Below are 23702 nucleotides of genomic sequence, written 5' to 3' on the forward strand. Positions count from 1 at the left end.
TACAGATATTCCTCGACTTATGTAACCTTGAGGTTACATCCTAATAAACCCATGGTAAGTTGAAAATACCATAAGCCAAACACCATCGTAAGTCAAGGAGTGTACTGAATGCCTATCACTTTCATACTATCGTAAAGTAGAAAAATCCCAAGGTGGAGTTATCTGTCTAGGGTTTGGTACTATCCACAGATTCAGACATCACTGGGGGTCTTGGAATATATTCTTCTCGGATAAGGAGAGGACTATTGTATATTATGCTTCAATTTTTTTCCCTAACAAATGCTATACTGAGCATACTTAGGGATAAATCTTTGTGCAAATACATGGATATTTTCTTGGGGTAAATTCTCAGAAGCAGAATTGCTGGATCATAAAATATGGATATTTTTAAGGCTTTTTTTGGAGCCATTGCTGCTCAATTACTCTTTGCTGCCAATAGTAATTTCTTAATTCTTGGTCCTGATGCCAGGCCTGGCAGCACCATTGAACAGTGCCTAAGGCGAGAGCCAACCTTTGTAGGTAAGATTTCCTACTACAGCAGCTCTTTGTTCCTTACAGACCATCTGGTCTTTAAGGATCTGATCCTTCCCACTGCCTTTGGTTCAAATATTTCTTAAAATGGAGGTGAATGCAGTCTCCAACTTTAGATGGTGCTTATTCAAGAAGGCAGTATGTCTGTTGCTCGATTACTCAGTTTCCCACTGGACAACCCCCGATGGAGAGCCTATAGGTGAGGACTCCCCTGCCTGAGAGCAAGACCTTCTCTCTAAGGGCCAACATCAGCAAGGGCTTTGCCATTTGGAACTACGTATTCCAATCACAGGAATTGTTTTGCCTAGACGATGGCCTGGTGTTCAAGGATGGCCATAGGTATTTTCCTGGGCAGGGAGCTAAGGTGTTTCAGCAAGGCAGTTTTTAAAACTGAGGGCTGATCATTCACTGTAACCTTTCAGAGGCCAGCAACAAAGGGGAAGATGCTTGCTGGAGTGCCCCTGGGCAGGCCACGCAAAAGTCATAGCTGTTCTGGCCAATGGGATGAGAGCTTATTTGCTCTAAGGGCCCTAATTGGCTGGTGGCGCAATTACGTGCCTACTATTTTAAGGCTGTGTTTCCAGCCCCAGCTTGGCAGGCTTTCTTAAGACATCTGGCAGCAATGATCAGAATGCCTCTTTTTTCAAGGAGGCTCAAATCGATTCATCTATGGACTCACAAGGACAGGCTCATTTAGGAAAGCCAACATGTTTCAAAGAAAAGTATATTTTCATTAACTAGCCTCAAAGCAGTAATTACATGTTCAGAGAACACAGTAAAAATTTATTTCTAAATATTTGGCAGTGAAAGGTTGAAGGCAGAGGGTGTGTGTGTGTGTGTATGTGTGTCCAACATGTTGCATGTGTTTTAAATAAACCCAGCGTCTTCCTCTCTAAAAGGAAGCAGGAAACACAATTGTAGACTTTGAAATTTAATTTTTAGTAACAGGATGTGTTTCTAAATACCGCTAACATATCAAAAGGAGAATGTGTAGTTAAAAGCTTTAAAATTGTTATCAAAGCAATTGCAAAGCAAATGAAATGAGATGCCTTTAATTTTTTTTTTAAGGATGGTGGTGTCTGAACACTGAAAACCAAATCTTCACAGAGCATTAAAGGCAACAGTGGTGGCTTTGCATGAAATGCGGCTGAACTTGGATGCTCCCTCGATCTGATTCACAGTTTATAATCACAGTTATCACAGAACCATTAAAAGCCTATTAACTTGAATTCCCACAATTCCTTGAGGGCAAGGGCAAAGACAGCAAAATAACTTTGAATGTAAATGTAACACAGCGTTCAAAGGGAGAGAATCTCTTAATTATGCCAGCGAAGGAAGATGTCTTACGGATGCATCTACCCCAGCAGATGGCTGATGAAAGAATACAATATGAAGTCAGGATGCTCGGGATGTTACGGAAATGATTTCTCTGCGAAGAAGAGACTGGCAACGTGTGGGGAAGGGCAGGCATCCCTCCTCCGGGGAGGAGGAGGAGGAGAGGACTTGTGAAATGCATAAATGCTGGCGAGGTTGGCTGGACACACACCCTACCGTGGCTGATCGAATCAGCCTGAAAAGAATCCTCAGCCACTACTCGGGGGAAGCAAAAGCCCAACAAATATCTGAGCTATTGTCATGTGAGAAATTTGATTTCGTGTTTTTCCACCCTTCAGTGCCTCTGCTGACATTTCCCCTAACAATGCTATTATGTGCTGTACCAGTAAGACAGAGCAGTCAATAAGCTGTCTTGTGACTTCAGATAAAATGGAGTGTTCTTATCTCACCGCAGAACAATTAGACGCATCAAATTACTTTAAAAAAAAATCATACAGCCTTGAGCTGTATGCATACCAATGACAGAGTCTGTTCCCAAATCTCTGAGCCCACCAGGGTGAGGTAAACATCTCCACGTTGGGACGCCAGCACTACACAGTCCCCGGGCGCACCTGCGCTCCCGGTGGCTGGACACAGACCTTCCCTTGCTGTTTGTCAAGGGACCCTGGAATCACCTGAGAAGGCAGAGCCCTCTCTCTCTCTCGCATCTGAAATAACCAATTCCAATCAATCCACCCTCACCTTAAATGAGTTCTTCCTGCATGAATTACCCACACTCACTGCCCAGCTTGATCTCGTTTCCGCAATGGGTAGAGCAAATGACTCAGTCCAGAGGGAGTGGGTTATTGACTAAGTACTTAATTAGGCGCACAGCCCTTATGTGGTCATTCTTGTGCAGTCGAAACGACTGGACCGTGGCATGGCAAAACCACGGATTTGGTTTGCGCTCATGTGCTGGGCCACAGTCGAATCAATGGGGCAGCAATCTAAATTAAACATTAAGACAACCACACTGCAGCGTGTTTATGTAACTGTGCAAAGAAACAGCATGTGTCTCAGGGTCCTCCAGGGGAAGACATGATCCACTTCCCTCCTTCCACTTCAGGCACACCGGAAGGTGGGCGTGCCACAGTCTAGAAAGGTCCGGAGCTCCTTAGGCAAAACCTTCTAGGTAAACATGACTGAAACTCACTCTTTTAGCCTCCTACCTTGGCTTCCAAATCTTTAAAAGCCCAGCAGTACAGTGATCACCGTCCGGTCAATGGCAGCAGGTGGCGATGAGGCTGACCTGCAGGTGCAAGGTCACACGTGCCCAGGGGCACCCTCAACCCACTGTCCTTTCCTCGGAAGAACTGAGGAGGTGTTGAAAACAGACGTGGCAAGGGTATGCCTCAGGATTCTCTAAGGTGGCGCTTCTCAGACTCTAATGAGCACAGGAATCACCCAAGGAATCCTGTAAAAATGCAGATTCGGCTTTAGTAGTTCTAAGGAAAAGCCTGAGATTCTGCATTTCGAATAGACTACGTCACCTCTCGAAGGACCACAGCTGGAGCAGCAAGGTCCTAGTCGGAGGGTTCCCTAACTCACAGCCAAGGCAAACATCACACAGGAACATTAGCCGGAAAAAAAAGACAGCTGATGTTTTGGTGGCAATACACATTGCAAGTCAGGGCGGAGGCCAAAGGCCGCAAAGAACAAGCCAGTCATCCCTTGAGCAAAGGGACGTATCTAGACTGGCTTCGATGCCACGCCCTGTTGGCTGTCTGTCAGGGCGTCGTTCACTGAGCAAGCAGGGGGCTTGTGTGGAAGGCAACGTGGTAAGACTTGGTGCTGTGCGTATTTCCCATTTATCTTTTCGAGGCACACCGATGGGCAAAAAGTCCCTGGAGTGTGAAGAAAGAGCAGGAGCAGGAAGGGACAAACTGTCCTGATGGCTGTCACGTGATTAACCGAGCTGCTGAACCCTGGGTCCCTGCAGAGTTGGAGAAAGTGAAGCCGAAAGCCAGAACTCGGCCCAAGTCTGTCTTTTACAACTTTGTCTTCTTATTATCTTTGTAACAAGGCTCTTTTATTAGCTTGCAATTTCCTGCCAAGTTGATGAAATCTCCATTATGTTTTATAGTACAAAATAAGAGGAGAAGGGAGCTTTTTAAAAGGCCCGCAGATCTCTCCTCCGTTTAGGGACCCTGCCTCCCCACTTCTCTCCCCGCGTGGGGTAGAGATCAACTTTCTGTCATGTGCTAAGACACTGTTCATTTTCTCTTCAGCTGAAAAATAGATATTTATTTTGCCGTTTTGCTTGATGATCCTGGGGGCTGGCATTTTCCATTTTAGTGCCGTTCATTTTGAACCACACGTGTAATTACTGCTGTCTCTTATTCTGTGTTTTCGGGGACTAGCCTGCTCAAACTGCGAGAGGACAAAAGCAGCTGTCTTTCCAGGGGGCGAAAACAATAGCGTCAAGTCTTCATGTAAATCTCAACAAACACTGGAACGCAGAAGTGGAAACAGGAATAAAAATCCCGACAAGTGGAGGAACCGGAATCAAACTAAATATTTTCACCTGTCTTTTCTGGAATTTAGAGAAAGAACAAAAACACTCAACATGCCTGCGGCATTTTAGGATGAGTCATATTTCTGTGGTGCTTTTTTTCAAAAGGCCAAAGCTCTCAACTGATTTTTTTGTTGTTGTTGTTTCTGTTGCCTGTTCCCTGCATCTTTGCCTCCTACTGACATTGCCAGCTGGTCAAGGTCACAGAGGGCAAGGTACCTGTCCACAACTCTCGGCACTGCCCTGGTGCCCTACCTCCCTGCCCTTCCCTCCAGCCCCTGCTCCGACCCGTGCCCTTCTCCATGGCATAGATGCCCCCCTGGCCTCCTTTCAGTTTCTTGAGTGAGCCAAGCTCCTCCCAGCATCAGGGCTCCGACAGGCTGTCCATCTGCCTGGGATGCTGTCTCCTCTTCCCAAGGCTCATTCTTCATTCTTCATCACCTTGCAGATTCATTTGAGTTCCACTGTCATATGCTCATGAAGCACTCGGTGACTCTCACAATCATAACCAATTATTTGTGTAACAATGTCCATTTCCTCCCCCAGACAGCTTCATGGGGACAGTGACTTTATTTACCGTGCCCATCACTGTATTCAGTACACCTTGCTAGGTTGCAGCATTTCTTTGAGTGACCAATTCTCCAAGTTACCAATCAACCAAAAGCTTTTCTATAAACGATTTGAAAATGTAAAGCAATTCAAATTCATGTTTCACAAGGACATCAAAAATTTAGTCATTAACAATAACAATGTCCTGTGACATTTGAATTTGGGGTGTCATGCAGATCAGCAGAGTCAAGAACTTTTGTAAATGTTACAATGAGTTTCTACCTTTCAATTTAATAAATTTCCAGTTGGTCAACTTATCCTTTTTGTTTTTCCAATTAGTCTTTCTTGTCTTGATCCAGGAATCGTCTTCTTGAGAATGAAGGAGAGGGATGCAGTTAATTTTCCAGATAGTGTGCAACATAGGGTAAAGCATAAAACAAAAAATGTGCTTCGTGTTACAGATGCCTGAGTATTTTCCAAGTCGGCATGCAAAGGTGCTGCACATCCACTACGGTTTCCATCAGTGCCACCTAAATCATGTTTCATAATAAATAATTGCAATTGGGTCACCTCGATTTGGTTGCTATTTGCAGAAAGAATCCAGACTCACCCTTGCAGGGTGAAACAAAAACATGCTTTATAATTCAGATAGCTGAGAATTTCTCAGGTAGTCAACATTTGACATACAGATAGATCGACCTTCCCCAAATGCATGTTTAATTGTCCAGGATTTGTGGACATAAACATGAAAATGAAACTTTCATTTGGTGGCAGACAAACTGACAAACCATAACATGCCTGCACGTGTAGGATGTGAGCATTTGTGGGTACACTCATGGGGTGGGCATGTGTAGACACACACGTGAAAACATTCTTACAAACTCCTCATAATTCTACCACTTTCTCTCCGCAAAAGACAGACAATCATTAATGAAACAAGGAATGACATACTTCACTGGCAATATTAATACATGGAAGACATAGGTGCATCTAATTTTCATAAAATTCTTAACACTTTGGATGTAAAAGATTGAGAATTCAAAGTACACAGCAACTGTCATGCCAAAAAATACATTGGGAAAAACAATTTGCTATAAATGCTCAGTGAAAATACTTTTTGGCTAATGGATTATCGGGGGTGCTGGCCATTGGATGTATTGCTCGGTTCATGATTTGCTATTTATAAAGAACTGACTTTTGGGAATTGCCTCAGTGCTGGCACATGGTGGATGTGCAGTAACATTTGTTGAATGAGCGATTGGATCCTGCCACGCGCTCAGTGTTGCCGTCATAGACACTCCCTAGCAGGCCGCTCTGAACCGCTGCATCCCTCGCGGGGCCCTCGTGTGCCAAGGCAGCGGCAGGACGGAGCTCAGCTGACGTTCTCAGCCCCCGTGGTTTGAGTTCCCCGAGTGCTGCAGGGCTTGATTTCAGAATGGTGGGTTGAAAAGTGCAGCCCAGTCATCCAAACCTCTGAAAATAATAACATCGACAACGAACAGTCCTAACCCAACTTGTGACTGTGAAATCCTAGCTGAAGAAAAATGAAATTTCATTTTTCCTGGCTGGATTTTCTCTATTCAGTTTTGATTTCCTTGGGCAAATTTGTTAGAACTTTTAACAGTCATTCAAAAGGAAAAAATTGGAATATACCTTAACCAACAATCATGTACCTTGTTTAAAAGAGCATGAGACTAAATATAGAGGAGATGCAAAATATATTTAAAAATGGGATTTCAGTTCTAAAAGATTTTCTGCTCCATTGGTGGAGACAAAGCGAATGCACGTAAAATGTTGGAAATGGCACTGTTTTTAGGTTTTTAAATTCTGAGCCTTCGGCTTCCTTCCTCCTCACTGACTTTACCTTTAGTCTCAGGCTGCAGGAGCAGCAGAACACATCCCTGGCCTGTCGCTTTCACCTGTGTGGTGCTGTCCTGCTTTGCTTCCACTGATGGCCACCGGAGTGGCACGTGATGTCAGTCATTTGCCCCTGGACTACCAGAGCTCACCTCGGTGAGGGACTGTGGCTAGGTGGTAGGCGTTTACATGGGCCCTGTTTTATGCAGATTAAGGAAAGGGAATTGAAAGGAATTCTTTTGTAAAGTCACTGCCCAGTGACTTAACAGCGTCTAGGAAATGCAATGGAATGACCACTGTCTGAGGCTGTCGCTGAACTTGGCCTCAGTACGTTTGGGCTCTAGTTTGGGCTCCGCCATATATGAGCTATGTGTCTGTGTGTGAGTCACTTCACTGAGACTCAGTTTCCTCATCTGTGGGTGGACATCATTACGAACATCTGCTTCAGCATCAGTGTCCCAGCAGGGAAACCGATGGCACACTCCACGACAGAGGGAAGTTTAATGAAGGGTGTCCTCCAGAGATGTGGGCAGGGTCACAGAACTGACAAAAGATGGTACAGCTCCCTGGGACCGGCAAGAGTGGGACACCTTGTCCACCCCTAGGCCAAAGGGGCAGGGAGAGGGACCTGTTCAAAGCGAGAGCTGCAGCTTTCGGGGACGGGCTGCCCAACACAGCCCCTTCCAAATTAGGGCCTGGGAGGGACAGAGCCTGGGAGACCAGTACTTTGTCCCAGTGATGTTATAGGAGCCTACTGTGCATGTCTCTTCCCAACTCCATGTTCAGCAATGTTATTAGCTTGAAATCCACCATGGCGGAATACACACCACACAGAAATTGGCAAATGCCACGACAAATCAGGCTTTTCTCTGAGAGCCGGCTGTAAAGCATTCACCAGCACACCCTGCCTTGGCCTCTCTCCTGCCCATCCGATTCCCCAGTACTTCCAAAGGGCAGGGAATAGCTGATCCGGTCCTTACAGGTCCGACTCCAGGGTGCAGAACCGGATGGGGACAGATGGAGAATGAAGGGGGTGGGATACACACAAAAAGGAAATAACCGGCACATCTCTTAGGGTTGGTGTGAAAGTTACACAAAACAAAGCATGTGAAAGTACTTAGGAAACATTGAAGCGCTTTTTCTATGTGTCCTTCCTTATTTTTGCAAAGTACATTAGAGTTTGCAAAGTGTTTTGTAGGGTCCTGCGTAACCACAGTGCTGAGAAGTGGATGGAGTGCTTCCTCCTCTTCTGCCCCATGGCTCTCGTCAGAATTCAGGGAAATTCAAATTAAAGGCAAGAGAACGTCCATTAGGTTGGCAGAGACTTTGGGTGTCCTTTGATATTAGTTCTCTGTCTCTTCCAAGGTTAAAAAACCTTCAGCTGGGCAATGATCCCACAGGACAAAGCGTATTTTGCAACCCCCTTTTCCAGCAAGGCGTGGCCATGTGGTTTAAGCTCTGGCCCAGGAGAGGAAGTGCTGCCAGAACCTTCCTTAGAAGCCGCTGAGCCAATGACAAGAGTGTCAGGACGCAAGGGATTGGGATTGGTCTGATGTGATACATGGGGACACGCCCCTTCCTGGCTACTTCGCTCCCTCCACCCTGCTGCCTGGAATGCAGATGCCACCTCTGGGGCCCTCTGAGTGTGACCAGTGGGAGGCAGGCTCGTCTCTGAGGCCCTGGACAGCAAGCTGTCACATCGAGGCTGGATGACCTCCTCCTGACGTCGTTTACGCAGAGAGAATACATGTCCACCGTGTGTGAGCCCCTGTTGTTTTGAGTTTCCGTCCCAGCCAGACTTGCTCCTAATCAAAATATCAAGCCTTGGCAAGGCTGCGAAACAGCAGGACTCTCTTGCGCCGCAGCTGAGAGGGCACATTTACGCCACGGCATCGGGGGGCAGACAGCCGGGCCAGGCAAAGTTGAAGATGCACCGTATCGGCTGCAACGGGTTTGTCAGCAGGTAGCAGAAACCCAGGGAGTGTTCCCGGCATGGCATACATGACAGGATCGCCTATCTAGAGCTGGTACGGCAGCCCCCCAGCACCCGAAGAGGCTGCCCACCAGCTCTTCCCCCTCTCTCCTTAGCACGCGGCTGTTGGCGTCACAGTGGCCAGAGGACTGTGGCACCTCTGGCATCACATCTGGCAGCCTTCCTCTCTGGACCGGCGGTGCTGGCCGAGGATAAGGTCCTGCATCGCTGCCATTGCAACTCGTTAGAATACTCGGGGAGAAGGTTGTGGGATGGGGGGGTTGGGGCACAATTTCTTAGCAAAAGGGAGAGCTGGACAGATTCTCCCGTACGTGTGCGCTCTCATCCTCACGTGGAATAGCCAAGAGAACTGGCCAGACACAGCATTAAAGCGAGCAGAAAGACAGCGAGAAAAGCAGAAAGCACGTTAGGGAGTAGCGGGGAGGCGGGACCTGTGTGTGCGGGCCCAGAGAGAAAGGCCAGATTTCAGGAGCAGCCTTTGTAGCCTCAGGGAGGCCAGGTGGCCCTTGGAAAGGCTCGTCGTGAGCTCTGGAGCTGTCCCATGACCTTGGAGTGACTTCTGGAGCCCCATCCGTCACTGTGTGACCCTCGTTTCCTTATTTGTAAACGTTGAAGGTTGTCACGGAGGAAAAGCAAAACAGGTGAAAGTGTTTAGTTTAGCACAGCGCCTGGCATATGACAATGACTCATGAATGTTACTTCCTCGTGGCCCCACTGCTGTGTCAGGCAGGTCAGGGTGGCTGTGAGCGAGTCCCACGGCTGGGTCTGAGCGGGGACACAGAGGCTCCCGTGAAGGGACGGCAGGAGGCTTGGGTCCCAGGCGCAGCCGTGTTATTGATGTGGACAAGGTCAGCCCAAGCCTGGGACTCAGTTTACTTCTCTGAAAAGTAAGAGGTTGGGACAGATGGTTACCATGGGTATATCCAACTCAAATATTATTGGTTTGAGGACCTAGAGGGAACAGAGTTTGCTGTTTCCCCAAGATTGTCTTGTCCTCCCGTCTGACCTGATCACAGGGCGTCCTCAGCTGGGACCTGGCGGCTCTTTGCCTCATACCTTGGGGAGCCGCAGCTGCAAGAGCCAGTGGCAGGGAGGCTCCAAGAGCTTGGAGGACTCCGCACCCATTGTGATGCGTGAGCACCCACTCCATGGCAACAATGGGCTCCCCGGCCCGGCTCCTGGCAAAGGCTGAGAAGCAAAGATCAGGACCCAGAAGGAGGAGGAGGAGAAGGAGGAGGAGGAGGAGGGGTGGCTTCCAGATGCACAGGGCTGATGCCATGGAGAGGTGAGGGAGTCCATCCCAGCCCCCTTCGGCTTCCTGGAGAGAATGGCCAAAGGGAGGCGCTTCAACCCACCTTTAGACAAGGACGGAAGATGGGTAAGGAAGACAGTGCTCCCCGCAAATCTTTCTCATGCCATGTGGGTGTGGTCAGGGGCACAGAACTGGGTTCAGATGATCCCACTTCTGCTACTTACTGCGGCATGACCTTTGACAAATCACTTGGCCTCAGTTCCTTCATCTGTGAAATGGGAATCTCCTAACATTCTCAGAAGGATTGAATGAAATAATGCACGTAAAATGCTCAGCACACTAGAACCTTGTAAATGTCCACTAGGCAGTGACTGTTGCCTTCCTTCTTTTTCCTTTTTCTGTAACATCTGTCTTCTAACATACTATGTAACCTGCATTACGTGCATCACTCGTCTCCCCTTGCTAGAGCATCAGCTCCACGAGGGCCGGGGTCCTTGTCCTTTTTACTCACGGACGCATCTTCAATGCCTAGAATGGAATCCGGAGCATAGGAGGCACTCAATAAATATTCACTGAAGGCATTAGTCTTATACTAGAAATCTCTACACAAATTCCTGTTGGCTCACGGTCTCTTTCCCTTACTGCCACCAGACTGTGAAAGAAGGTTCTAGGAACGCATCGTTCACTCATCTCGATCATTTGAAAACCTCACTTTCCAGCTTCATGCTCTTCACTAGACACCTCCCTTTCGATGTCCTTACATGCTCAGTGGGATTCATCACTGTTCTACCATCTTCCAGAAACATTTGGGTCACTGCTAAGTGTGGGGTCTCAGCCTTGTCCACCCAAGTGCTTCTCTTATTTGCTCTTTAACATGTGTATTTCATGTGCTGACAGGTCGTTCCATTTCTAATTCCTGCAATTCATTCACAGAAAGGTCAAGGGGGAATCACAGCAGTGGCCTGTTGCCTGCGTCCTCCTTATACTCACAGTGAGAGACACAGGAAAACCTGATGTCAACTTATTTTAGGGCAGCACTAGGAAGAAAATGTTTTAGAAATTTTGTTTGTTTAAAAGAGAAAAAAAAAATGGAAAAGATTTCGGCAAGTTTAGGTCTGAAGGCTTTAAAAAATTGGCTGACTTACCCACTTGCACATAATCTTGGCTAAGTAGGTTAGTTTTTCTAAATCTCAGTTTCTTTCTGTGCAGAATGTGAGCATAGTGTCCCAAGGGTACGGGGCTATTGTGAGGGTCAATGACACATTCACAAGTGCTCAGTATAATGCATGAGCACATAGTAGCTGCTCAATTTCTTCTAACTAGAACACATGTGTTTATATGTGTATATATATTTATGCACGCACACATAACATACACCCTGTTTCATTCCACAAAATTTAAAGTAATGTATGAAAAATATACACAATAAAATAGTAAAAATAGTATAAATGAAATAAAAATTCATAACCAGTTTAAATATACTTTACAATAAGAGGCTGAGACTGGGAAAATACATAACATAGATGTGTATGCCATAATGGTCTGCACTGTAGATATCTGGGCGCCAGATTTGACTCTGAGTTCCCTGGCAGTCAAAGTAAAATAAGAAATAGTGTCAACTACATAATGCTACTTGCCCATGAAGAGAAAAACATTTTTCTCAGACTTAGTAGCTTCCCCTCTGTCTATCACCCTCTTATTCGTTAGGAATGTGTTGTCTGTGTATTATAAAAGGCCGCCACAGTGTCTTAACCAAATAGGGGTTTATATTTCTCAAGTAATAATAAAATCCAGAAGTCGGCAGGCCAAGGCTGGGACAGCTGCCCAAGGGAGTCATCAGAGGCCCAGGTGCTTTTCAGCGTCCTCTTCTGCCCTCCTTAGTGTGGGGGCTACCACCTTTAGGCAGTGTGTCCACAACCTAGGAAGGAAAATAAGGGGACTGTCAAAGGATGAGAAGACAGAAGGCACTTGTCACCTGAGTCTGTCCCTTTTTATTGGGAAAATAACGCTTTCCTAGGAGTCCTGCCCCGCAGACTTCTGCTCCCATCTCACGGCCAATTTAGCTGCAAGGGAGTCTGGGGAGGTACTTTCTAACCGGCACATTGCCACCCCAAAGTCGGGTTCTGTCGTAAGGGAGAAAGCGAGAATCATCGTCTCATAGATAGACATTCATTTCATCCTCCTTCAAGAGCCCAGGAATGTGACCCAGTGCCCAGGTTTTAGGAGGAAAGCCACTGTCCCCCGGGGTTTGGCTTGAGCCCTTGGCATGAATCCTTTCTCTGTCAGCACCTAAGAGCATAAAAAGAATAGTGCTGATCATGAAGTTTCCAAAGTAACTTGTAGATGAGTTGGGAAAATTAAAGAAATTTTTGGCTTTGAGTCAGCAGCAGCCCATTTGGGAGGACAGTAATTGCCACATTAGAGGTGACAGTCATTTTGCAGTTGACCTTGCCGGTTGTAATCTGGCTGTTGCCGGGTAGGAAAGACTTTTTCCACACACTTTCACCTTCCTGTTTAATATTTCAGTCATTGAGTGATTGAATGCGGCGCCAATTTCACCGCCAACTAGTTAAAAAGCTATATTTCACGGTTACAATATCTAACAGAAGGGTTTATTTCACAGCTATCATGTTATAGCCATTAAATATATATTTTAAAAGAGTGAAATTAAAATGCTAGAGCCATTTTTTTTACAGCGATCTAGTTCACAGACTTGCAGAATACAAATGAACCCAAGGCAGTTGTCATTTAACTGGTGAGAGCCATCATTCTCGACGTTAGAACAATCCCCCACCCGCGGCCTGAGTTTCCACAGCTTCCCAGGGAGAAATGGAGACTCGATCAGACCAGAGTGAGGGTGAAGGAAAGGTTACCAGCCTGAAGGCCCTTTGTATTATTTATATTCACCTCTAAGAAATAATTGTTTGAAAACATTTAAAAAATAGAATACAGAATGAATTAGAAATACGTAGGTTGACTTGGAAAAAAATTCTAGATTATATTGTTAAGTGAGAAAAGCAAGGTGCAAAGCAGTGTGTATAACATAATCCAATTTTTGTAAAGCGATATAAGTCCTCTCGCGTGTATAGGTGTCTGTATGCGATCACACGAGAGCTCAGCTGTTAATACTGTGATCTGGGGTGGCAGCAAAGGTGACACGAGGGGGAGGGAAAAGACAGCCAAAAGTTACTGCTAAGTGACAAGGCATTCATAATTTTTAGGAATCACATTAAGAATATGCTGTCACGTATGCAAAATTGCACATACATAGGGATGCACATTCGAGTGAGGATGTAGGAGAAGGATGGTCACTGAAGAGTTAAGGGGAAAGCGTGGTAAGATTGTAGGAGATTTTTACTTCCTTCCTTAATGTTTTTCTTTAAGTTTTTTTAGGCCAGCAGTATGTATTAATATTACCATTCTAATCAGAAATAAATACATTTATTTTTGTTGTGGAAAAAGAGACAATGTAATATCTGCATTTAATTAAGAAACGTGGAACTGGTACAAAATGATGGTCAGTGTAAAGAAAGTCCCCTCTGTCCCTGATCCCTCCTTAGAGGGGACCCTGTGGCCAGTTTCCCGCATGTCCTTGGGAGAGTCTACGCACAAGAAGCCGGGCTGGTTTGCATGGTTGTTTCATGGCCTTTGACCCCCATTCCTACCCTCCTCACCCCACACGGAGCCATTCGAGTGTGTGTAATGGGAGTTCTATTCGTGTGGCTGTTTGTGTGCTTGGATGACTCAGTTACCACAAATGGTGCTGGGTTATAGATGTCATTCTGTTTCTTTCTTCCTTTTCTCCACTCAGCATAGAATTTCAGAGGTCTAGCCACTGCTGTGTGTCATCTAGGCCGTTGTTTCTCAGAGAATTCCCCACCATCCTGCACAGAACGCACCTCCAAGCATCCGACACACGTGATGTAAGCCCCTCCAGCTTGTCACAGAAATGGCAGCCTCCTGCACACACTCTTGTGCAGATGTTAATCAAAAGCTACCTGAATATACAGTTATATTGTGACTTGAGGAGGACTGGAGAGAGAATAGCAGTGCTGGCCCATGTCATTAGACACCAAAAAAGAAGGAAGGAGTACCAGCCTGAGGTGACAGCCATGGGTTTGGGGGCAAGGGAGGGAACAGCTGTGAGCAAAACCTGAACCGGCTAACGGTAGGTGAGCACTACCGGGGTGCATGCATTTTCTCTCTTACTCAAATCTACCAATTATTCCCATTTTACAGATAGGGAAACTGAGGCTTGGAAAAGTTAAGTCTCTTGCATCCAGCTCACCCAGTAGGAGAGAGAGCTGGGGTTGGACTCTGCCCCTCTGAATCTACAGCCCATGTCCCAACCACGTTGTGATGCTGGGATTTTTCACCAAGAGTCGGGTCTCGTCTTTTGCTTCTTTTAATTTCCACTCATTTTCTTCACCTAGAGATCCCTACTTGAGAGGTCACTTTGTCGGGGTGGCTTTTAAGAGGTGCCATTCACATAAGTTGGGTTGAGCTTCTGTGGCCATCAAGTGCCAGCCTCATCCCCTCCAGGGAGGAAGGACTCAGTGCTCTGGCTGCAGACAGTGTGGCCCTCCCCGTCCACCCCTAGGGATGCCTTGGCTGACCTCCCGAGGCCACCCCCTCTTCCTGGGGGTCAGTCTTCCAATAACTGATGGATTAGGGTGTGCAGAGGCCGGGTCCCCATGCCCCACCTCTGAAGGGGCCACCCCACATCCAGAGCTCTCTGCAGGGTCAACTGAGGCCCTGGCCTGGACCACCTCCCTCTGCTCAGTCTATTTCCTCCCCACCCTTCCGTAGGGAGATCGCAAGGGCATCCCCAAATAATCCTCCTTGTCCTCACTTTTCTTGCTTCCCACGCTTCTACCCCCTCTTTCTTTGCCCACCCTCTACCGTCCCACATTCCCAGCGGAGAGGCAGCTGGGACCCTCGCTGCTCCCCTGCCCCTTGTCTAGGGTCCACCTCACACCTACATTGCTGGAAGTCGGCTCACCCCATGGACGTGGGTTGGATCCTAGGCGCCAAGTACCGGAGCTCCCCGACCAGAGGAGGATCTCAAATAACGCATTCCTGTCTTCTCAGAGCAGCCTGCTCACCCTCTGAGGGCCACACCCTCCTTCCCAGGCTGTGGAAACACAGCCAGGCTCCAGCGCAGCAGGGGTGGCCCCTGTAACTTGAAACAACCAGCAGTGGTGGCTCTGGGCCATTACAATGTTTTTTGTCTTGGAAAGAATACTTGAAAACTGCAAAAATTATGCCATTTCCATTGCATGCCAGAAGTACCCAAATTGCATTTTAATCACTACACAGACGAAGCCCTGATACTTGGCTTATAGAGCCAGATGTGTCTGGTTTTAATCAAGCCTTGTGCTGTTTTTCCAGTTCCCTCACATTGGACTGACGCGAAGGACACCAGAATCCATCACAAGTACTATGTTAAAAGAGCCCCAGAATCCACATTTGTCCCGGCAAGTGAAGGAGAAGCTACCACCAATATACAAAATCCGGGAGAAGGTGAGTCCAGAGCTCTGGCCCCCGCTACACGCTCCTGAGGTCTCCGAGGGCAGGGCCCCACTGGCATTCGGGGCCAGACCATTCTTCCTTGTAAGAGGCTGCTCATTTTGCACCCCAACCTCTTAGCCTGGTGCTCTCCGAGGAGCTGCCTCCCGGTCCAGCCAAGTTAGGCTGTCTGTGGACAAGAAGCAGCAGCTCTGGTCACAGCTCGCAGTTCGTTCTGCCTCCCCGGCTGATGCACGAGCAGCTTCAGGGGCACTCAAGTGGCAGGAAGGAGAAGGAGGTGTTGACTTCACATCTGCCAAACTCACCCCGCGACCTTGGGCCAGGGCTCTGTCCTCTTGGAGCCTTATTGGTCAGATGAAGAAGTTGGTCTACACGGCCTCAAAAGTCACCCCCAGGTTTTGGCTCCATGAGCCTACACACTTTTCCATCCTTGCCTCCAAATAAGGTATTTTGAAAGAGAATTTTTATGATTTTCAGAACCCTGGCAATAAGGTTGAGTTCAAAGCCCTAAGCTGACGTGCACATGTGCGTCCTCTTTGCTCCATCTCTGGTGACGGGTTTAATTGTATTACTTCGAGGTCGCTTGGCCTCATCCGCCTTCCTTCCACGCCACCGCACCCCGGTTCTGACAGCATCCCGCAGCTCTGACGTGCGACCTCTCACCTCCGCCCCTGCTCTCTTCCAGCAAGCAGTCAACAACAACTTCCCCTTCTCCGTTCACGACAATCGGCGCAATTTCGAGAACTCTGGCTACTACGTGGAGTCCGTGAGTATTTCCTTCCACGCTACTAACGAAACGGGAGCGACGTCAGGGCTCTAGGTTTTCGGAGGCGCGTTGAAGATAGAGGACTGACCTCAACACTGGAGCAAGGTCAACACAAAGCGGCGTCTTAAACTAGACTCCTAACAGGTTACAAAAAAAAAAAAAAAACGCTCGAGGCTAAGTTCCATGCAGCTTTCAAAATCTGCACCGGATTTCTGACTAGGTTTATGTGCACTTTATAATTCTCCAAGTGCCTTCCCATAAATTGTCTCTTTTGTGGGCTTTCTTGTGAAAGTCTTCCGTGGGAAGGAGGGACTGCTATGCGTGTCTCTGGATGGCAGAGCAGGACCTGTGAGGAGAGGTCAGAGGGAGGGGTGCTTACAGAATGTAAGGAAGGATTTCTTAATGGCTGGGGTTGCCTCTTCTCTAGAGGCAGTTGAGTTCCTCGTCGCTGGAGAACAGAAAGTCTGGCAGCATGGTGGTTAGCACAGCACCGTGTCACAAAAACGTAGTGCAAGCTGCATATGGAATTTAAAATTTTTTAGTAGCCACATTCAGTTAAAAAAAACAGGTGAAATTAACTTAAGATATTTTATTTAACTCAGTAATTTCCCAATTTATCAATTCAACATGTAATCAATATAAACAAATGAATGAGATATTTACATTCCTTTTTCCAAAGGTAGTCTTTAAAATGCAGTTTGTATTTTACACGTATCTTACATACCAATTTGCACTCAGGTTGCGAGTGCTCAATAGCTAGTGGCCACCAGACTGGACCGCACAGGGTTAACATACCTTAGGTGGCAGGTTGTACCCCGTGACCTCCGAGAATCCTTACTGAACCTGGAAGTCCATGATGATGCTGATGTTAACAATGCCCCACATAAAGTGTGTGCCAAATGCCAGCATCTCACAGTGTCTCGTTCCATCCTCACAGCAGTGCTGTGGGCTGATTATTCTCTCGCCCTCACTTGGAGATGAGAAAATTGAGAACCAGTGAAGTTAAACAACTTGCCCGAAGTGACCCTCTCCTCTAGGCTACAGGGTCTCAGCTAAATCGAAGGGGCTTAACCTAAAAAATCTGGTTTGCTTCTGGCAGAGTGTTGAAAACAGAACCGGAACATCCTCGTTGCCTGGCCCGCTAAATGGAATGTTTAATATTGTTTTCTAAATAACCGAAGTAACATATGTCCTTAAAGAACTCAGACAATACTGAATTATACAAAATTAAAAATACACTTTGCATCCTTATTTTTCCTTCATCACAATCTCACCTTGATAATTTACTGCTGATAATGGTTTAGCAAGAATTTGAGAATTTTTTGCAATTTACACGCAAACATACACACATAAATGTATATCTTATTAACTACATAAACAGGATTGTACCACATATATTTTACCAGGGTTATAATAGTCTCATAGAAAGCACTGGAAGCTTTCCAACTTTATGTTCTGAAATAGTTCACGTAACATTTGGATTTTCAGTTTAATGAAAGTTAGATAAAATTTGCTCATAAAATTACTTCAGTTTGATAATTTTTTTTAGAGTTAGTTTTTTTTTTTTTTTTTTTTTTTTGAGACAGAGTCTCACTGTGTTGCCCGAGCTAGAGTGAGTGCCGTGGCATCATCCTAGCTCACAGCAACCTCAAACTCCTGGGCTCAAGCAATCCTCCTGTCTCAGCCTCCCGAGTAGCTGGGACTACAGGCATGCGCCACCATGCCCGGCTAATTTTTTCTATATATTTTTAGTTGTCCAATTAATTTCTTTCTATTTTTGGTAGAGACAGGGTCTCGCTCTTGCTCAGGCTGGTTTCGAACTCCTGAGCTCAAACAATCCGCCCGCCTCGGCCTCCCAGAGAGCTAGAATTACAGGCGTGAGCCACCGCGCCCGGCCTAGAGTTAGTTTTTTACTACCTTTTCCATTTCTCCCTTGATTATTAATCTATTAAAATTTTCTACCTCTTCTTGGGTAGATTTTGCTGATGCGTGTTTGTCTAAAATTTATCTAACATTTCAAATTTACTGGTATAATGTATTTTAAAATACTCTTATTTTGCTGTTCTTTTAAATTTTTTTCAGTTGAATATGTAATTCATATACTTGCAATTGTTTTTGTTAATAAATTTATAAAAACTATGAATATTGTTCAGATTATTGCTTTGGCTACATCTAAAGCAATAATTTTTAAGATCTTATTATTATTTGCTTCCAAATAGTATATGATTTAATTGTTTTAATTTCTCTTTTTACTAAAAAAAATTTAGAAGAATGTTTTGCATTTTCTATATGGTTAGAATTTTTTTAAGATCATCTATTCGTTGCTAGTACCTAGTTTTATGGGTTATAGTAAGTTTTAAAGAGTATAATCTGTACTTTCTATTTTTTGAATAATGAGATTATTTTTGTTGTCTTATATGTGATTAATTTTAACAAGTGTTCCATGGGTGTTTACAAAGAATATATATTCCCCCCTGTTGGTTACAATATTCTTTATTAATTCAGGGCTGTTAATTATTTTATTCAAATCTTTCACATCCTTTTCTTAATTTTTGTCTTGTGTCAATTTCTGCTTCTAAAATTATTCTTGAATTTCTAAAGTGTTTTTCTGCCTTATATAGTTTAATACCATATCTTTCTGCAGAAAAAATCATGATTGTTTTATTTTCTTGGTGGCTTTTGCCATTTATCAATATGAAGTGTCCCTCTTTAGATGCTTTAGTGCCTTTAGCCATGAATATCAGCATTGTCACTGTTTCTTTCTGCTAGCTTTTGTTCCTTATGTTATACTCCATTCCTTTGTTTTCATAATTTTTAGTCATTTTGTGTTGGATTGTCTTCTATTATAAGGAGAATACAGCATGGCGAAGGGCCAGGCATGGTGGCTCATGCCTGCAATCCCAGAGCTTTGGGAGGCTGAGGTGGGAGAATTGCTTGAGGCTAAGAGTTTGAGGCCGCAGTGAGCTATGATCCCGTCACAGGACTCAAGCCTGGGTGACAGAGTGAGACCCTGTCTCTAAAAAAAAAAAAAAGAAAGAAAGAAAGAGAAAGAAAAATTAAAAAAAAATACAGGCCGGGTGCAGTGGCTCACGCCTGTAATCCTAGCACTCTGGGAGGCCGAGGCGGGCGGATCATTGGAGCTCAGGAGTTCGAGACCAGCCTGAGCAAGAGCGAGACCCCGTCTCTACTAAAAATAGAAAGAAATTAATTGGACAACTAAAAATATATAGAAAAAATTAGCCGGGCATGGTGGCGCATGCCTGTAGTCCCAGCTACTCAGGAGGCTGAGGCAGGAGGATCGCTTGAGCCCAGGAGTTGGAGGTTGCTGTGAGCTAGGCTGATACCAGGGAACTCTAGCCAGGGCAACAGAGTGAGACTCTGTCTCAAAAAAAAAAAAAAAAAAAAAAAAATACAGCATGGTTAAAAAACAATCTTTGTTTCTTTATATGAGAATTTAACCCATTCACGTTATTATGACGATTTATGTTCTTGGTTTCATGTCTGCCATCTTGTTTCTTTGTTGCCTATTTATTATGTTTATATTTTGTTTCTTTTTTTTTAACCTCTACTAGAACAAAATGTGGTTTTTTTTTTTCTCCCTCTCCTGACTTTGCTAGATTGGTTGAATTTATTTGCTCCCTCTGACTTCTACTGATGTTCTACTAGTAGTTACCCTCAAGCATAAATGTTTAAGAAATATACTAACACTATATTACTATAAATATATTATAGCATATTATATAAAAATATATTATTACAAATATTATTATAATTATTAATATAAAAATTAATATATATAGCTTTTCCCCAAGTATAAGGCAAGCCATCTGGAGTGTTTTATCCCACCTACTTCCCTTCCTAGGAGCTGTTGTGTTGGTGGCCCAGGTCATGTTCTCCCAACTCCTGGAGATGTCATTCCCAGACTTCAACCTGGGGCTCAAAGCGGTGGCCCTGACTTCTCTAGTTAGGTCTTCCTTTGTAGTGTTTGAAATTTTAAAATGAAAATGTAACCATATATTTTTTAATCTCCCCCAAAAGTAAAGGTAGCAATCTCAAAAGTTTATTTACACATGGGATTATTGTCATATATCTTTATTCTGTAAGAATTTGAATGTTTTTCAACCTTATTAAAAATCATAAAAATATTTCAAAAATTAAATGGTAGTGCTGGATCAGAAAACACATACTTTTAGGATGTCTGATGAATTATCAATATTACAAAACTCATCAAGAATCTTCTGGAAGGATTAGGGATCCAGTGAAGAAACAGCCTGTTTGTCAATAGTAAACCTTACTTTTGGCTTCTTTTTCAAAAACTCTGTATAGCTTTGCTCAGGGATAAATTTAATACGAATTGGAATTTTAGGTCCAGTTTGTTTTCTTTCTTTCTTTTTCTCTCCCTTCCTCCCTCTCTTCCTTCCTTCCTTTTCGTTAATTCCTAAAATTCCAATACATTTCGTAGTCATGTTATCTGTAAGTATTTGAAGTTTTACTTGTTACTTTCCCTGCAGCTCTTTCCCCTAGTTTCTCGGCATCCTCAAGTAAGTTTTTGGAAGGGTGCTTGGACAGTGTGCCCAGCATCTGCTGCGTGTCCTCCAGCCACTGTCCCCTTTTCTGCCCACTCTGGCCCCGGGGGCTGATCTGTGTGGGCCACATTCCTGCTCCAGCCCCTCGGACCTGGAGCCATAGCACAGCCCCTCGGGGTCCCCCTACACGTACCCATGTGTACGTAAATAGATCCTGTATAAACTCTCCTCACGTTACCCTAACTTGAGTGTGCCCTCATTCTCCTGCTGCGACCCCAACACTGGTCCTTCATAACAAACTTACTTTACTGATGTCAATAAAATCTTGGTAATCTAACCTCTGTTTCCTTTCAGCCTTTTGTGTCAGGATAGTGTTTTCTGTCTCAGTTTTCATCTAGGTGTGACCAAATTGTACGCACACTTCTGAACACACAGTAACTCTCAGGTTCACACGTAAGGTGCTGAGAGTGAACGAGACCCAAAGGTGCTGCTTCCTTCTGGAAAACCCTCAGGGTCAGGAAGGGCTCCAGCCTCCTGAGACTTCTCGGAGAAAGAGCCATCTGCCCACTGAGCCGCTGCGGGGCAGGGAACCTGCCCGAGGTCCCTGCGGGTAGAGGCTGGGTAACAGGCTGTTTCTGGCTGGACTCTCTCTGGTTCTGCCTGTTAGGTCTCTAGAAGTCCAGTTCCCTTGGTGGCACCAGGAGCCTGTGAGAACAATAACTAAACGCTGCCAGGATTTTATGGGCCCTCACCTGGTTGGTAAAGGAGGCCTCGTGACAGTTGTCCTGTGGGGCATTTAAACATATACATGCCATGTACCTGGTGTTAGTAAAGACCTCACAACTATGTGGGCATGAATATTTTCCTCCTAATCTTCTTGTAACTCTTCCCAGGGCCTGGGACGTAAGAAGATCTCCCCAGATAAAAGGCAACACAGTTCAAGAAATTTCAATCTCTGGACATGTGACTACGTTCCCTCTTATCTTGACGGTTTTTCAAATAACCAAATATCTTATGTGTATAAGGAAGCTATGGTGGTCTCAACTTTCAGACGCTTTCCAAGACATTACGATGAGATATGGAGCACTTTCAAATTGATTCCTGAGCGAAGCTATACGGAGTTTTTGAAAAAGAAGCCAAAAGTAAGGTTTACTATTGACAAAAAGACCGTTTCTTCACTGGATCCCTAATCCTTCCAGAAGATTATTGATGAGTTTTGTAATATCTATATTTCATCAGACATCTTAAAAGTATGTGTTTTCTGATCCAGCACTACCGTTTAATTTTTGAAATACCTTTATGATTTTTAATAAAATTGAAAAACATTCAAATTCTTATAAAATAAAGATACGTGACAATAATCCCATGTGTAAACAAACTTTTGAGATTACCACCTTTACATTTGGGGGAGTTTTAAAAAATACATCCTTAATACATGATTACATTTGCATATTAAAATTTCAAACAATACGAAGGAAACAAAAGACCCCCATGATTTTACCATCTCTCCAATCTCTGTCTGTCCCCAGACATAAGTTAACCACTTGTTTTTAATCTGCATTTATAATCATATACATGTGCATAAATACATAAAATTTGGAACATAAACTATGTTACAGAGTAAATAACATTTTACAACTTTCTTTTGATATTTCCCAAAATGTATATCTTGAAATTGTGCAATGTCAGTATGAATACACTGATTTTTTAAAAACTGCTGCCCTTTATTCCCAAATATGGTTCTGCTATATTTTTAAAATTTATCTTCTTATTAATGGGCATTTGAATTGTTTCTGATTTTTGCTGTCAGACACAATGCTGCAGGAACATGCTCGATCCACCTCTTTGGATACCTGTTTACGTGCACCTCTGGAGTAGACTCTGAAAGTTACCTTGTCAGTGCCGAGTTGGACAATATGCACAGTTAAAGTTTTAATATTATAAATATTGCCAATTTCCTTTGAAAAAGTCTGTACCAGTTAAACTCCCACCAACTGTGTCTGTGAGTTTCTATGTCTCCTCCCTCACACTATCACTTAGATATTTAAGGATATTTAAGGGAGAAAAAAGGTACCTTGTTATTTTCTTATTTTGCATTTCTCTAATTATTGGTGACATTGAATATCTTTGCCATGTAGTGGACATTTATATTTTTCTTCTGTAAACTGAGCAGTGTCACCATCATTCTATACCAACATTTTTTGATATTTTTCCTATACATAAATTTTAGAATAAGCCTGTAAATTAAAAAAGAAACAACACATTGCCAATTTGATAGACAGTTCCTCAAATGTATTAATTTATGAGAAAACTGACATCTTTATACTCCCCCTTTGTTCAAATCCTATTTTATGTTCTTCAGTAAAGCTTATAATTTTCTTCACGTAGGTCTGACATGTTTCTTTTCCATCTTTATTCCTGCATATTTTGAAATTTTGTGTCTATTTTGAATATTTTTTTAAAGTTGTACTTTTAGATTGGTTTTGGCTGATGTATGAGATCGCTATTGATTTCTATATGTGAATCTTCTATTTGGCCACCTGGCTAAACTTCTGATAATAAATAAATAAATGTTCTAAGGAAATAAAAAGAAAGTTTTAGTAATTTTTCAGTTGATTCGCTTCTGGATTTTCTATGTGGACAGTTATATTATTTGCAAGAGTGATAATTTTGTATCACTTCTAACATTTATACTTTGCCCCTTCTCCATCTCATTGCATTGGATAGGACCTCAGGTACAATTTGAATATTATCACAGGTTATTAATACATATCTTTATTTTATTTCTGAATTTAATGGGGCTCCTTCTAATG

The 23702-nt window shown here is 44.2% G+C and overlaps 1 protein-coding gene across 1 annotated transcript; it reads left to right on the top strand.

Moving 5' to 3' along the window:
• The first annotated feature begins 10143 nt into the window (after nucleotides 1-10143).
• On the top strand, nucleotides 10144-22079 carry TEX36 (testis expressed 36). The gene is made up of 4 exons (XM_012655345.1): nucleotides 10144-10194; nucleotides 15460-15591; nucleotides 16283-16363; nucleotides 21783-22079. Exons 1-4 carry the CDS (start codon nucleotides 10144-10146, stop codon nucleotides 22077-22079), a joined length of 561 nt encoding a protein of 186 aa, XP_012510799.1.
• The last annotated feature ends 1623 nt before the right edge of the window (nucleotides 22080-23702 follow it).

The sequence above is a fragment of the Propithecus coquereli genome, unplaced genomic scaffold (assembly GCF_000956105.1).
Source record: "Propithecus coquereli isolate 6110/MARCELLA unplaced genomic scaffold, Pcoq_1.0 Scaffold473, whole genome shotgun sequence".
NCBI lineage: Eukaryota > Metazoa > Chordata > Mammalia > Primates > Indriidae > Propithecus > Propithecus coquereli.

Coding starts and splice junctions, on each gene's coding strand:
- TEX36 (XM_012655345.1), top strand. CDS start 10,144: ATGGCCAAAGGGAGGCGCTTCAACCCACCTTTAGACAAGGACGGAAGA. Junction 10,195..15,459: donor TAGACAAGGACGGAAGATGG/GTAAGGAAGACA, acceptor CTGTTTTTCCAG/TTCCCTCACATTGGACTGAC. Junction 15,592..16,282: donor TATACAAAATCCGGGAGAAG/GTGAGTCCAGAG, acceptor GCTCTCTTCCAG/CAAGCAGTCAACAACAACTT.